Below are 17,164 nucleotides of genomic sequence, written 5' to 3' on the forward strand. Positions count from 1 at the left end.
ACACAATGCTGAAAAATCTAATTTTAAGCAACCTTTTTTCTTGTCTTTTATGGACTCAGTAAATGAGGCTGGACTTTGGGCTTGTGCTATTTACCTGCACTCACATCTAACCTCTATTTTTATTGTAACTTAAGGGATCTGTCTACCTATCCATCGATTTAGGCTGCTGTACCACACTCATCATGGAGGAAACTTACTGCCTGATATGTTTGTGAACAAGAAATCTGTCACCATGACCTAGACATTGCTTAACTAAAGACAGAGTTTGGGAGATAGAAAAAACACTGACAACCAGAAGATTAAAATGTTCTTTCCCTGGACACTAGGATTCTTATTATTCAGGTGTTCCACCAGGAGCGAGGCCCTGGGAGCTATTTTAAGCTCTTTAAAGGAATAAAATCAATGATCAGTTTAAAAGAGGGTTACAAAAAACAAAATCAGGCTGTCATGGGTAGTTCCTTTGGGCCAGGTAGGTATAGTCCATTCCCAGAAATGCTGCTTCTTCGCTCTTTACTCTTTGAACTCAGTGGGCGTTCAGCCTCCGATACGGGGCAGTAGAACTTGTGACCAACAGCATCGATTTCTTGAAACACATAGCCTGGGGGCTCTTTGTAGGAGGCAAGGCACTTGACAATTTCCTTTGGCGTGTAGCTGGTGGCGTAGGTGGTTTCTCCATCGAGTGGTATGTTAGGCCTCCCAACTGACCAACCTGGCTTAAAGCTCTTCGTGAAAGTGGGGGGGTGAGGGACGTAATGGGCCCGAAAGGTGGTCAGGTTCTCCATTGGTTCTGCTGGCAAAGTAAGTTCTGGGGCATGTATGATGGGTTTTGCTTTCTTACCATGCCATGGCTTGTAATCATCCTTCATGGTGGAGCAGCTGTCAAAGGGTGCAGTGTTTTTCTGAACATGGCCCAAGGGCCGACATGTCTTGGCTGGCTGTCCCTTAGGGTATGTGTAATGAGTCTGAGTAGTTGTCTGAAGGTCCATTTTCTCTACGGGGGGCACGTACACATCAGGTTTTCTGGTGACCATGGGGTGCTGTGGCCAAGCTTGGTATTTTTCCCGAAACTCTGTGGAAGATGAAAATGGGAGATCGTGGGTCGGCATTGACTGGTACGGTTTCACCATCTTGGCAGGCGGGCCAGCCAGCCCCTTGTATGACTGTTTGTGTGTGGTGAGGCCATCAAATGAGGTTTCACTGGGTTTATACTTCTCATACTCATGGACAAAGCGTTTCTCCAAGGGATGTGGCACATAATTCAACTTATAATTTGTCAGGTCCTCCAAAGGAGCTTTGGTCATGTGGGCTGGATTCAGAGGTTTGCAGCTGTGAGTGGCGACTGGTCCCTTATATATATAATCATCCTGGACAGTGGTTCTGTAGTCAAATTTTGCTTCTGATGGATGGAATTTATTGTCTGGTTTAATCATCTCTCGTTTTGATTCATTCCATGGCACATAGTCACCTGAAATGTAAGAATCTAATTTAAGTGTCCATCAATGCACAAGTTCTGTAGTTAGTTTAAAAATATAATAGCCTGTGCTTTGGTTATTAGTTTTAATTATCCTTAGTATTTGTTGTTTGTGTTAGTCGTGTCAATCAGGTAGGCACCGTACAAACACATTGTGAGAGACCATCCCTGCCCCTGAGGAGTTTACAATCTAAATATACCACACAGAGAATGGTGGGAAGAAGGGAGTATTATCATCATCCCCATCTTACTAAAATGATGAACTAAGACACTGGGAGTCAAGTGACTTGCTCAGAGTCACACACCGAGTCTGGGAGAAATCTGGGAATTGAACCCAGATCTCCTAAGTCCCAATCTAGAGCCTCGGCTACAAGCCAGTCCTTCCTCGCTGTGTCTTCCTCTTCGATGACAACTGATTTTTTCAATGGGCTAGACAGTTGTTCTCTGCCCAGAACTGAGTTCAGGGTTTCTTCTTGCTGACATCTAGAGCAGTGCAGAGAGAGGTATTTCCTGCTTTCTTTGCACTGTGCTATATGTTAGCAGTGCTATCAACATGTGCAGAACCCTGACAATAATAATTATTATTATTAATTAGTAGTATTGTGCTGGGCACTGTGCAAACATATAACAGAGTTGGTTCCTGCCCCAAACGGCTTACAATCTTAAGTATAAGACTAAGTATAATCTACCTCTTTGCCAACATTAGTACACTCTCTGTAGACTCCTGTGTGATGGGTGCATATTATATCCTATTTCACAGATGGGGAAACCAAGGCACAGGGAGTTAAAGTGACTTCCAGAGCACACTGGAAAACTCTGGCAAAAACTCCTGGCTCTCAGACCAGTGTTGTAGCCACAAACCCATCTTTCTTCCCTCTTACTAATCTTGTGCAATTGCCCCTAGAGAGCAATATGGTTACTGGTAGGAAGTTGAAATGAAATAGCCTTGGCAGTAACCCAAGTCTTATTTTTTTGCTTTCAAACCACATTGAGAGGCATGAGACAAACAACGTTCCAGCTGATTCTTTATAGGAAGGAAGTCTGGGTTTCAAAGTACCAGAAAGTAAATGATGCAACTAGGCATCGGGATATTTGAATTTTCCAGTCCAAACAGTATTGACTGTGCTATAATACAGCACAATTACAATTATATTAGAGCTGTGCTCATTACAATGAAAAGTTGAAAAATTAAAGGTTATTTTTAAATTAAGCATTTGTTCTCCAGTCCCTCTGCGCCGATGCCCAGCATGAAGTGGCAGTAGTAATCCTGACCCCATTGAAGTCAATGGCAAAACTCCTAGTGACTTTGGTGGGGCCAGGATTTTATTTTCTTCCACAGTTTGAAGATCTGTCTAATCTAATCTGGCCTAATTTATTTTAAGTGTTTACATAGCACCAGCGTTCCTCGTATTTAGGTACTAAAGACCAGATTTTTAGAGGTATTTGGGCACCTAAAGATGTGGATAAGCGCCTAATGGGATTTTCAAAAGTGCCTAGAAGTTTAGCTACTACTGAAATCAATGGGAGTCAGATAGCGGGATTTTCAAAAGCTCCCAAACTAAGCATTTATCTTCATTGTTAGGTGCCCAAATACCTTTAAAAATATGGCCTTAAAATCCTGGCCCAATGTTGCTCAAGTCAATGGAAAGCCACCCATTGACTTCAGGGGGCTTTGGATCAGGCTCCACTATTAGATCTGTGGGGATGTCTAGCCATAGTGAGATCTGGAAGGATGTTTTGCCACCCACAGCACACCTAAATTTTCCAGGCACTCAAAGATATCAGCAATGCTCAGATTGCTGATAGGAACCTAAATAGCAGTGGCATTGATGATGTTCAAGAAATTTACTATTTGCATGGCCATGCCCACTCTGTGCAGCTTGCACAATCAGTTAAGTATATGAAGCGATGCGGTACACACCTGGATGAGAGTCATGAGCTAAAGGGAAAAATTGTGATGATCATGGATGGGTGGACTAGTCCTGGAAACTATAAGGACTGATCCAAATAGGCTCATGTTCGTTCTGATCAATGCCCTTTGCTATTATCCCACCTGTCCTTTCTAAGTTAGTTCATCTGCCCATTGCAGCCTCCCACTGATCCCCAAGCTACTCCAGCCCCTCTGCTGATCCCTTTCCGTCTACCTTTAAAGCCTTGCAATACAGGTATGGAGGGAGGGGAGACATTGGAGTCATTTGTCCTCCCCGCCAAGGGGGCTGCCAGCCAGTCGAACTGCACAAAGACAAGGCAGAGCTAGGCCCAAGTCTCTAGTGTGGTTGGTGTTCCTAAACTGTCAAACACCACTGGTGGCTCTGATGAGATGAACTGTATAAGGTACCGCCACCAGCCACCAGCCCCAATATTAGACCCCTGGGACTGCTGAGTCACTCATCACGGTTTCCAGCTGGCTCAAGCCAATGCAGATACTTGACCGTATCGTTCCTTTGGGGCTGCTCAGACTAGCCCCCTAATCAGCCTTGCTTGGTTCTCAGAGAAGGATTTAGGGAGTTAAAATAAAGTCATCCCATCACCCCCGCCCCTGCCATGTGGTAGCATCCTGGCGATGGCAACCTGTCCTGCCTAATGCGAAAGCTGCCCTGGCACTCGCATCACACTTCCCAGCACAGCGGGGCCGGACCTCTGGCTAACTCCAGCCTCACACACATGCATCATGATCTCTGAGGCATGTGCTGAGAAGTTTGACGTGAGCACCCTCCCAGACCCAACTGAAAGGTTGGTGGCCCACATCACTTTACCAAGGTAGGTGGTCCAGAAGGGGAAACAAGGGGCGCATGTTAAGATGAATCGTAGAAGAGAGGCTGTAGGGGCTTATTAAGAAGTGGGTGACTTCTGAGTCTCCACTGCTTATGACATGCAGTCTTCAAGCAAGTGTAGATCCAGTTGAAAAGGCTTGACATTTCAGATGTAGCTAATCATAACCGAACTGCACCCCAAAACCGTTCAGGGCTTCCAAGCGTCAGTGGTAATAATCTAGTCCAGGCAGTTCACTGAGACTATAGTTTTGCAAAATATTAAAAATAGTTTCCATGTGTCTTCAGTTTTAAACTTCTGTAAGTGCCACACATTTGGAGTCCTCCTAGGCATTATGAATTTACTTTAGTTTAAGCCAACAATGCTACTATCCCTTCAAAATATGTTACAGTTTTATTGAAACTAATTCTTTTCCAGTAGATATTAATGGTTTACCATGTATCACCGTCCTGAAAACTTTAGGGGGTATGGGAAGGAGCCTAGGATACAAACCACATGTTCCTAAGCTCAGGCAGCTCTCCATATAACCAAGCTAGATAACATTTTAATTCGATTATATACCTGTAGATAGACACACACGACTAAGAAGAGATGAGAACTTTGAAACCATGCTTCATGCAGTGTTAAGAAATCAAGTTGCAAAGCTGTCAGACATTAATTGTGATACCACTGGGTTGTGTGGACTCACGACTTCATATGAAAGGCATTTATTGCCAAAGTGGCATTATTTGAAACCTCATAGAGCAGCACATTACAAATAAATTGCACCTTGAAAGGTGATTAATAAAACCATTTTGTGCCATAAGGCTCAATAGGTAAAAGCACATTGAAAACCTTCGCATTTGTGGCCTGTGGCCTTTTAAAATGAATTAACTCAATATGGAACCAAATCTTTGTGGGGTTGTTAGATGGAGATTTCCATTTGCGCAGTGTTTTGAAAAATACTGCAAATTACAACCAAATGTGGCTGTGCTGCATTTTATTGGAGCTCTTGAGCGCACTAGTAAAGGTCCTGACCTAAACACAGCTAAAACAAAAAGATTTACATATGGTTCTTAGTTCGAATGTAAGCATATCTAAACACATAGGGACAGACTCTCCGCTGGTATAAAGCATTGAGGCTTCGAGTGCTTTAACTACTTTTACATGGACACCGATTTTCTGGCTTTTTGTCATTTTAATTGTGTGACCTTAACATTGCATTCACATAGGTTTGCTTGCATTTTATTTTCTTGCTTGATTTTTATTTTAAACAGAGAATTACTTATGCTGAATAGGGCCAAACCCTCATACTAGCAATCAGCCTGAGTAAGTAGGCTATTTGTTTTACAGCAGAAAAACAATAATATTCCACGCTTATTTAAAGTAATACACAAAGTGCTAGCCCAGCCCTCTAGTGGTAGCATAACAGGCTGCTGCTAGCAGATCGCTATTTAAGACCAAGTCCCTGATCCAGCAGAGGCAAAATGCCCTAGTGTCATATGACAAACAACTCTGAAGCCAGCAGAGTTGCTCTGGATTCATGCTAGTATAACTGAGTGCAGTATTCATCCAGTGTACTCAACCCCTAGGGAAAGAAGGAAGCAGTGCAGGTGGCTTTTTAGCCATTCTATGGCTGTTTCATGAGTAGCGTTTACAGGTTCGGGAGGAAGTAGCATTTAGCACTCACTGACCCAAGAAAGATGATTCCTGCAGTGAGATACCTTCTGGTGAGGGCAGTAAAAATTAAATAGGGTGTAATGGTCCAGTAGAGAGGGAACAAGACTGGGAGACCAGGCTCTGCCACTGACTGGGTGTGTGGCCTTGGGTGAGTTACTTAATCTCTCCCTCGATGCCTTAGTTCCCCATCCGTCACATGGGGATAGGAATACTTGCACACCTATTTGAAGTGTTTTGTGGGCTATGACTGAAGTGCTATAGAAGTTGTGAGCGTTATTTGTTGGCGCAGTTGTCAGAATTTAAAGGACCCCTTCACCTTGGAGGGACAAGGAGAATGCCATTGCCATTCGAGCCCCTCTCCCCCCCGCCCCACACACACACCTCAGGACAGGAAACAGCAGCAATTATTCATTCTTTAAAATATATATAATTAATTCACAAGCACTGGAGCAGCTCCCAAGTCACTTTCACAATCACTGGGAGCAGAATCTGGCCTTGTGTTAGACGGCATTCTGAACTGGGCTGGCCCCAATGATTGAGTTGCTCAGCTAATCAGGAATGAGTTAGGATCCTGGGCTACCCTGGACCACACAGGCAAGCATTCAGCATTGGTTTTCAGCACCCCCCACTCCCCTCATGGCTGATGTTAGAGCATCACTGAGACCTTCAGCACTGCCCTAGGAAAGGGGCAAGAGAAGGGAAAGGCTCCTCAAAGACCCAGCAGCCAGCCCACTCCCACCCTGAAATAAGGGCCTGACAAACTTGACACCTAGAAAAACGTTAAATTAGATTAAAATTCTCTCCTTAGCCTCAGTCCAGCCCAAAGTGCCCAGGTTAGTTAACTTTTCAGTCACTCTCTTAAGGCTCCTACAGAACCAATATAAGAAATAGCAAATGCAGAAGTCTGTGTAGCCTCATTCTGTTCTCTTGAAGCAAGATGTTACAAGCGAAGCCCTCCTTCAAAACAGCTGCAAGGGTACATACCTTTGTACGTAGGTATTGTGTCCATCTTGACATTGGAGGTATAGTTAGTCTCGCGAGGTAAGCATGGAGGAACTCGACAGATAGGATAGGGGTTGTAGTCTTGTTTATATGTTGAGATCAAATCCATATTCTCGTCACTCTTGACATACTTTTCAGGTGGTTTGAATTTCACTGGCAACACTTCATGAGGTACGTAATCTCTCCTGTGAATAATAAAGGCACTACATCTTATTTGTGTCTGCCTTGAGGACTAAGTGTATGTTCCTTTTGCTGGGCACCCAAAGAAAGTTTGGATAATGCAATAAGGGTAGCTAGTGCAATACACAAGACTTTCACTTGTAGAAAGCTGGCAATACTCCTGTAATTACAGTATGTGTGAAACAGGACCATCGACTCCTTCAGGTGGGCCAAATTCCTCCTTGTCCGAACGCGGTGGGTTTACACAGAGTTAATTATGGACTTCAATGAAGTTAGACCAGGAAAGAATCTAGCCAATGAGTTTCGTGGACTCATTCTAATCTGTGCACATCACAAAGCCCATCACTCTATTTGGAGGCCCATGTTATAGGTAAGGTCCACATTGGTGGAGCAGGGGGGCATGTTTCTCTTAAGGACTGAGCTGGGCCAGGGCTTGTAATGTGCATGGCCTGAGACAACACCATCAAGCCATAATATTCATGAGCAACAATTTCTTTAAGGCTGGAATTTTTTAAAGGTGCCTAAATAAATGAGGCACCCAAATACCATTGACATTCAATGTGAGTTGGGCACCTATCTCCCTTAGGTGCCGTTTAAAAGCCCAATCAAAGTATTTCAGCCCCATGACTACTTTGGGGAGGACACGTGCAAGACCCCCCTCTGTGCAGGGGGCATGGCAGGTAGCCTCTGACGGTGCCTTCCACAGCAGCCCAGCCAACGAAAGGGCTCCTGCATTTCTGGATGGGGCACTATTAATGAAAAAGATGTTAACCATTTCCTCAGCTGGCGTTTTTCTGTTCTCAGTGTGGCTGTGTGGATCTGCTTCTACTGTGTGTAGCATTATAAAAAAAAATGGATGCAATATCTTTAAAGAGTTACCTTCCGCCAGCGAAACTTTATATATAAACAGCCAGAGACCAATGCTGGATGACCGGTCTTTTCGTTAGCATGGTCTTATGTCATGGCTTAGCTCCTCTGGGGCACCATAGCCACTTTGCACCAGAGCACCAGCCCAAAGCTACAGTAACCATCCCCTGAAGGATCTTTCCAACATCAGACAATATAGCAACAATTGTGCCACTACACCTTGTTGCTGATGGAGGGAACACAGCGGGGGCTTCTCTGTACCCTGCTGCTCCATCTGCCCCTGGGGTCACTGGCCAGAGGACCAAACCAGCACAACAGCTGTCCCAGTAGTGAGACAGCACACCCCACCCTGAGTGGTGCTGTGTGTAGCAAGGATCTCGGCCTTTGGCTTTTGCGGGTTATACAAAAGTCACCAAATCTAACCAGAGGAGTGAGAATTTGGAAATAGGGAAATTGAATTTCAGATGGAAATTTACACTTCCACTAGACTAACAAAGAGATGCCATGATTGAAAGCCTTGAGTGGCTCCTGCACATGGAACTTGAGTCCGGCATTTGTATGAGCTCTGGACAAGTGTTCCACGTCCAGCCGCTCCTGCTTCAGCAATGAATGTAACCATGGCTGCACAAATTGCTATGGGGATCACCTGACCCATCACACAACAGTGCATCCCCCTCAAAGAGAGAAGGTGGGCTTGAAAAGTACCCTCCCCGGCAGCTCTTTGGGTCTCACATTAAATGGAGCACAGATGACGAAGGGATTATTGATGACAGAGCCTGAGGTCACAGAGTAAGTAAACAGCAATATATTCAAACATCAGCCAGAGGCCTTCAGCTGAGGAAAGAGAAATCAAATTGCTGGCTATGTATCGAAGACTCAGAGTCTTGCATTTCAGTAGCGTAACACACCACATGCTCCACTAGCAGGGAGCAGGCTTGCTGATTAATTTAGGGGGAAGTCAGGAAGGGGCACAGTTAAACCCGAGGTCTTGTGTTTAAATTTCACAATCTGAACAGCAGCACAGCGGGGATTCAAAAATGGTTCAGCTTCGCACAGCATGGTACTCTGTGTGTATCTCATTTCCCCCATCATCATTAAAAACACATGGCCACTTATTGTACGTACGGCTTAGCGCCTAGAAGCCCCACTCTCGGACCAGGCCCTGTATAAAAAGACAATCCCTGATCCAATGAGCTTCGGCCTGCCAGCCTTACTCAGTTCTTTTTCATGCAGAATTCCTGTTGACTTCCCAGGGAGTCTGCCCAATGCTGCAAGTGAGTAAAAACTAGGGAGAAAGCCAAGAGCCCAACCATGCCCCTGTGGTGCACACATGCTCTCTCAGCAGATCACCAGCAGCAGCTCACCCCAAACTCTGGCTCCCTACATTATTCCCTAACCCCCAGCAAAGTTATCACAGCCCCAGTATGGAGCATTTAACTAACTGTTCTCCTCATGCTCTCCTTGAGGGAAGCAATGCTTATTCCCCACCCCCACATTCATTCTCTCACCCTCCCGCCCTTTCACTGTTTCTTACTTGAAAGTTGTCATTCCCTCCACAGCCACTGACTGCTTCTGGTACTCTGCCTTGGGCTTGAACGAGTCTCTGGGATGGGCGTAGGGATACAGGGGGTATTGATCCACGTACTCCGACAGGAAGCATGGCTTCTCGCTCTTCTCATAGATCCTGGTGGGAAGATGTGGGCAATGGTGGCGTCTGTGCAAGAGAGTAGCATGGATGTTATCGACTGAGCCCCAGGGCGGAGCAGAGATGTTGGTGCAGGGCTTCAGCAGCACTGGTTACAAATCACCCACCAATTACAACTAACTATAGGGCATTACGAATCATCAGGCAAAGTCCTGGCCTATGAAACTTGTGAGACGCTTCCCTTGGGTACAATAATGACAACCTATAAAAACAACACCACCAACCATAAGTGAGAACAGTGCGTTAACTCAAGCTAGAAAAGGTTCACTGATTCTAGATTTAGCTAAACACACCCTACTGTGCCAGGGGGGAGCTCCATTTAAACCCTTTTGCTCAATTGTTCTGATTAAGGATTAGATTCTCCACAGCCAGAACCTTGTGCAGTTGTCCAAAGCTATGCAAAGTGTGTGTGAAGTACTACCAGGTCAGCACTCACCGCTGTGGGGCATTTCACACTCACATCACAGCAGCGCTAAAGGGCTATGCAAGTGCAAGACAAGGGCGAATCCAGCCTTAACAGCATACGCCTGCTCCCATTGACACAGTGACAACATTTCCATCAATAGGAGCAGACGCAAAGGGACTCAAGGCACTGAGTGCTCGCAATTCCCATTGAGACGTGGTGGCTATGTCTTCTGAAACCCTGAAAGCCCATCAGGTTGTGAAACACTCTATTACAATCTACTGCCAAATGGCAAATTTACAGTGCTTTACTTCCTTTTAAACATATTTACAAACCACTCTCGCATTCAGCACACTTAAAACCATCTCTTTGGCTCTCGCCACATCTTGCATTGTCAAAGCAGCATAATGCATGGCAACATCTGCATACCTCTGGATTTTCAAGTTGATGCAGGTCATAAGCCAGCATTGTAAACAATAAACCTTTCAGGATGGATCCCTGAGGTATGCTCTGCACAAGCTTAAAAAAATTCTTACATCTAGTGCTGAGCTAAACAAACATTCTCTTTCAGATTAAGCAAATCAAAACCAAAGTCAAAGTCACTCCATTTGTCAGTGATAGTAAGTCAGGGGCTTTATGGAAATCATCAAATAATATACTCATTTCAAAACCATTAGCCAAAGCTTGATTGATGCTATCTGTAATTTTAAAGAGGCTCCCTCTACTTAAAAACCACTCTTATGTCTGGAAAGTATTTACATACTATGGTTCCAAGTAGCCCCTGAAATCACTTGAAAAGAAACTGGTGGGGAGGGTTGATATTTTCTTTGTGCATTGACAGCACTTTACGTATAGTCAGTTTCACTGTATGGTTAGTTACTCAGTTTCACCTCTTGCTTATATGGCTCTTTCACATTGCAACAAAGGAGAGACTGCCCCCATAGAAAATGTAATGGTACCCCCCTCCCCCACTCCAAGGCCCAAAGGGACTTGGAGGTAGGTGTAGAAAGGAGCTCCTTTTAAATTGTATTTTGAAATTGACAAGATTTCAAGTTATTTGTAGTAATTATCTTTGCTGTTACAGGAGCATCCAGGAATCCCAGTCAAGGAGCCCCTTTGTGCCAGGTGCTGTACAAACAAGACACAAAGACGACAGGCACGGCCCCAAAGAGAGGGTTACAAATCTAGGTGGCAGTGACCCTTTAAAGAAAACTGGATTCATCTAAATCATGGGATCTAAAACCAGATTCAGAATAGTGTTATGAAAGACTTAATTGGTAAATTGTAATAATATTGCTCTAGACAATGGTAGAAGTAATGAAATGGTGTTGAGTACAACAATTAAGTTTAATGGCTCATTTGTGGCTTTAAGCCAGGGCTTGAGGCAGACACATATCTCTCTGGGAGTGCTGGAAAGTGCATGAAGGGACTAGCTATTGCTACACCTTGTTCCAAGTATCAGTGTTCACAAGCCAGTATGGGAAAGACTCGTATTGTCTCAGAGAGGCTCCTGACCAGGTTCTCAGTGACCAGTTCATGCCCTGACACTTGGGGCTTTATAGTCCTCTTTTTTTCTTTTCTTTTTTAAACTCAACCTCCTGTTGATGTCAATGTGCGTTTTGCTGAGTAAAGACTTCAGGAATGGGCCGACAGGGATTGCAGCTAGAAAAGACCTATGGTTTTTATGTCTAGTGCATCATTCCTGCCAGCGTGTGATTATTCCCTTCTGTGTGTTCTCCAATGCTCTATCCAGGCTCCTTTCAAGTTATTCAAGTAATGGGGCTTCAATACTTAATAAAGTAGCTGTTAAATCAAATGTTTGTCCATCTAGCGTCAGTAAATGTCTGATTACCCAAAGTTACAGTGGTAGCCGCTGAGCTATGTATGGGGTCACATAGATTCTGAATTATTTTCCAAACTGCAGGTCACAAGGGAAGGACAGACTGCGCTCAGATAAAATTCAGCCTTTGCTTGACAAGCCAATTTTCTACTCTGGCTATGAATCTTTCCATGAAACCGTAAATCAGAAAGAGCCCCGGTAGATTCATCTTTGCCTTGGAGAGGCTTTAAGGCTTGGATGAATGGTGGAATGAAGGAGATCATCCCAGTTTGTTACCATGTTTGAGGAATTAAGTTTAAACTGGCAATTTCAAAAAAGCCTAAGAGAAGTAGGAACCCATTTCCTAATGAAAGGCTCGTGAAAATGGCACCAATCCCCATTCAAGGTCAACTCTTAGGTGTCTTTGAAAAATCCCAGATTTTATACAGATGGAAAGAGAACAAAAAGGAAACCGAATAAGGGGCAAATCTTCCCCCACTCCTAACCCAACTTGGCCTTGGTGCAGAGGGTTTTGTGTGGATGGAAAAAACACTTAGTCCTCCCAAACAAGAGGCCACTCAGAAGCACCAGACACACAGTGACCTCTAATGCAGTCTCATAGCATCCCCAGCAATTCCTCCTTAGCCCTCCAGGGGAGTAAATGGCCCCTGGATCCTTCCAGCCTCAAATGTGCTGGCCTCCTGCCTGACCCTAAGCTCCTTTCCTTCCTCTGTGGATTGGACATGCTGAGTTCAGCTTTGCAGTGAGCAAGGAGTGCACGAGGCCCCGATACCCAGCCAGTTACAGCAGAACCACACTGAATCCACTGCAGCAACTGCTATTTACTACTCAGACTATGGAGAAAACATCTATGCTGCAAAAAATGGGAGGCATTCGGAGCAGGATGGACGCCTCATGCCCAGTTTGTCATTGCCCTGCATCATGGGCAGTCTTTTACACCAGAGCAAAGAAAGTGCAAAGAGTTCACTTTACACTGGAGTAGGTGGCTGCACGCAATGCAGGGCAACAATGAACTGGGTCCGAACTGGGTCCTAAAGTATGGGGTATGCCACCAAGCAGGGGTAGTGCCAAGCTAATAGGTGCTTTACAAGGAGCATAGATACTTAACACAGAGCTTTACCGGCACTAGCTAAAAATCCACTTGCCCTGGGTATACTGTTGATAGTAGATACGAAAGATAGGTCCCCTCTGTTCTTCTATATAACAATCTTAATCAAAGGTCCTAAAAGGCTGACGCCCTTAATTCAAGGAGTGATTTCATTCATTTACTTATTTGGATTTGTAAAAACACAGGAGACACCTTTCTGATCCGTCTCAGCTCCTCGGATATTTATAAATCTAAGGATAAACAGAGACCCAGAACATACAATAATGCGAAGTAACCAAGCAGAAGTAAGCCGCACTCCCCACTTTTCCTAAACATTGCCCCCAACAGTCGTGCCTCTCTGGTTGCCCTCCTACAAAGCTGTGCTCTGCATTATGCTTTTTAATTTCACCTAATAGGTACCAGATACTCCTGTCCTCTGCACAGCCTGGAAGGGGGCAGCAATTATGTGTGCACGGCCCTCACTCTGCCTGGAGATGGGAGCAGCCCCTCCATGTGAACATCGGTCATTTGAGGGCTCTGCTACAAATTGCATATAGATGAGTTTGCCATGCCAACGAAGTGCAGAGCCGTGAAGCTGCAGGTTCTCCTGGCAAGATTACAGGAGACCTAAAATTCACAGCAAAAATCTGCAATGATTAATGCTGCTCAGAGCTCCGGCCCCAGAATCCCTGACCAGATAGAGCTGAAATTGTACCATGTGACTTCTAGACTCCTTCCTCTACCCTGACCTCATACCTTGCTCACTAGCTGTTCTATCATTGGTTCTCTCCTTCATTCATTTGCTGAACAGAGGGGGTCACAGGAATCAGCTCCCCTGAAGACAGTGGTAAGGTATTGCTTGAGTGATGGGGGACCTCAGGAGGGAGAAGATCCTTGTAATGGGAAAGGGCCTGGAAATAACCTCAATCTCCTGCAAACAGCCTCATCCCATGCCCATGGAACTGTGGCAGACCAGGGCAGACATTCATTGTGTTGAGCAGAGCCCATCTTGGTCTGGAGATGGGCCTGGGTTTAAACCCAAACTCTTCGCCTGCCTCAATATATACACTCAGCCTCTTTCAATTATTTTTTCATTCCCCAAACTATACAAGTGTATGTTTTATATTTATTATCAGATTATGAAAACAACACTTGGAGGTGTCTGAAAGTTAGCTGTTGAGGCAAGTGCTTACCCAAAATAACTCATCCGTGGCAGGGTAGAGAAAAAAAAATCTCTAAGTGTTTTGCCTTCTATTTCTTTGCCCAAAATTGTGATGTATGCACACACTTTACTGTAACACTTACAGTATCCCGTACACAGAATGAGCAGGGGAAAGGATAAACTGGTGTTAATTCACAACTGACATCTGATAAAATAAGCCACTTTTGCATCGAGAGAGCCTTTCTTAAAAAAATGTTTTAAATGGACACTAATGTAAATCACAGAGCAAGATACTTAAAAACAAGGCGTAGACCAATACTGAAGCAAACCTTGAGCTCTACTTTACTGTTCCTTCTGGCCCTATAAATATTTATAAAACAATTACACGGTCATTAGGCACTGAAGACACTGTTATCTGAACATGGTAAGTCGGTATGTCAGTCAGAGTTTAATAGTTAATACAGCTGGGCAGATGATAGGAGATTACCTCATGGATTCTGTTGGCTTTGGTACGACATATGTCCAATGGCACCCTAATTTCTAACCCCATGATTATCCCTAACCTGTGACATTTGTTATGCTCCCAGGGGTGCTTCATAGTCTTGATTCTCCTCTGACGTACACCAGCACAAATTATACATGACTCCACTGGAGTCAATTGAGTTACACTGGTATAAGTAATAGGAGAATCAGTCCCTGTGTTTTTAATTTCTATTAATAATTAGGAAACAATAGTAGTACCACCAGAGAGCTTCCAGTGTAAATCTGACTTTGCAGCCCAAAATCCTTCAAGTAATATTGACTCCAAAATTTAGTAGTTTAGGTCTGGGCCTAGAACATAGAATTTTTCTACAAAATATGGAGTGGATTGGACACTTGGGCCTAGCTCCTCCAAGGTATTTTTGTGCCTTACTCCCATGGTTATCAATGGGAGTTAGGCACCTAAATACCTATGAGGATGTGGGGCCTTGGCTCCTGAAAGGTGGAACTCTAGACAGAGCGATATTCAGTAGTGTTCAAAAAGGCTTTTCATAATTTTTTTTCTGTAAGAAGAGTGATAATGTAGCTATGGGGTACATGTGTGGGCAAGCTTAGGTCAGGACATCAGAGGAGTGCTAGAGACCTAAGCTTTCATTTAAGAAAATGTAAATCACTCGCACGTTTCCTTGCAGTGGTAGACCTCAAAGTGCATCCCAATTGCTGAGGAGATTTGTCATGTAAAAAACAAAAAAACAATTTTTCTATGGACAGTGTCATGAGGCTACGGAATGGGGCGGGAGTAAACAAAATAATTATATTTCCACACAAAACTGTGGTGTGGTTAAGGTTGCAGGCACATATCAGAAATTTGAGCACATTACCTTTCAAGAACATTAAAACTAAAAATGAAAAAGCAGTGTCAGAAACCCAAGAAATGCAGAATTAAGGTTGCAAGTCTCAGACAATGCACATAAATTCCTTAAATGCCTCCAGGGCCATGCTCTGAGAAAATAAGAAATACACACTACTCTATCCATCCACAGCTAACATTTTCATTTAATCAGTTACCCCAAAAGACTAGAATGCTTTAATCTTAATCATACTTCATGGGCATCTTTACATTAATGCACACTACACATACATTAGACCATAGCATAGTGAAGGCAATCACTACTCATTCCTAAAAGGGCCCAGTCTTGTTCCTGAGGTCACTTGGCTCCTTTTAAATGATGCTCATTGTATTGCAGGATCAAGTCTTATGATAGGGCAGCCAACTTTCCAAGTGCCATTAGACACAGAGCAAGCAAATTTTATATCCTCCGGCCATGAAATTAGAGCACATATATGAAAAACCAAATGTAAATCCAAAGAAAGAAAGAGTCCTCACTACTAGAGGTAGATGTGCAGTATTGTTTTGTGATCATCAATCAAAGCTAAGCCATATATTGAAGAGCAGTAGATATAAGATAGTCATAATAATGGCGTCTCATACAACTACTTAACTCTGAGCCAAATATAGGAGTTCTGTAATTTTTAGAAGGAAGAAAACAAAAATGCAGGTCCCACAGTCAATATTATATGGACACTATTAGGAAAACAAGTAAATGTGTTGCCAACATGAAAGTGGTTAGCACATATCAGCGTTTTCTTTGTGGGTAAACAAGATACAGAATACAAGTTTTATACTGATGAACCACTAAGCCATCTTAAAATACTGTGGGGGTGATCTTCAGCTTTCATAGACATCAATAGAGCAATGAAAGTTTACACCGACTGGGGCTTTGCCCCACATTTTGACTGAGCCAGTTAGGATGCACTAAACACATGGGCTGCTTTTTTCATCCTCCTAGAAATGGTTTTGAAAGGGCTTGTAAATAATGCTTGTTCTGAAGTTGCTCTGAAACAAGGCTAGAACAACAGTGGCTGATCACTTAGTGTTTTGTAGCTTGCCCGCTACTATCCATATCTACCAACAGCTGAGATTATGATTCAGTCACTTCGGAGTTCAACAGCTTTCCCAGGACCTTACTCTTCTGCCAACTCCCATGGATTTCAGCAACTGTAGTCTCCCACTGTAGGGTACAACTAAGGCCCATTAATTTCAGGGGCTCCATAAAAAAGGGCAGAATCTTGAATTCTTCTCTCCCAGCACCATAACCTGGTCTTGACTTTAGGATTGATGAGTTAAGGTGTTTTTTTTTCTTACAGATCTTTGAAGACATAGGGTCAGATTCAGTCCTAGTGTAAGAGGGTGCTACAGCAAAATTTCACCCACTTATATGAAGGCCAAATTTGGCCTATGATGCATGATATAAGTGGTTAGTGATAGTACTATGGTAGTTTCTTCAAGACACTTATCTTGCTAAGCAGAATATGTCCCTGTAAAAATACTGTTTTCCCTTATTCAGAAGTCCAGTTCTGATACCTGTGTTGCTCCTCTACTGAGGGGGTAGCAGGTCTTGCAGGTCAGCTTCCTAATGGAGGAGAAATCAGTCACATAGAGTCTGGATAGACTCTGAGTGTAATTTGCTTTATT

General features: G+C 43.8%; 1 protein-coding gene across 1 annotated transcript in view; it reads right to left on the reverse strand.

The window, feature by feature from the left end:
- Positions 1–437: 437 nt before the first annotated feature.
- Positions 438–17,164, reverse strand: part of SAXO1 (stabilizer of axonemal microtubules 1) — a 57,085-nt gene continuing 40,358 nt past the window's right edge. The window contains exons 2-4 of the mRNA XM_078853008.1: positions 9,486–9,665; positions 6,887–7,089; positions 438–1,465 (exon numbers count right to left, since the gene is read on the reverse strand). Of these exons, the coding sequence (XP_078709134.1) occupies positions 438–1,465; positions 6,887–7,089; positions 9,486–9,665 (1,411 nt within the window). The remainder of the gene's footprint in view (positions 1,466–6,886; positions 7,090–9,485; positions 9,666–17,164) is intronic.

Source organism: Lepidochelys kempii, chromosome 5 (assembly GCF_965140285.1).
Source record: "Lepidochelys kempii isolate rLepKem1 chromosome 5, rLepKem1.hap1, whole genome shotgun sequence".
Lineage (NCBI taxonomy): Eukaryota > Metazoa > Chordata > Testudines > Cheloniidae > Lepidochelys > Lepidochelys kempii.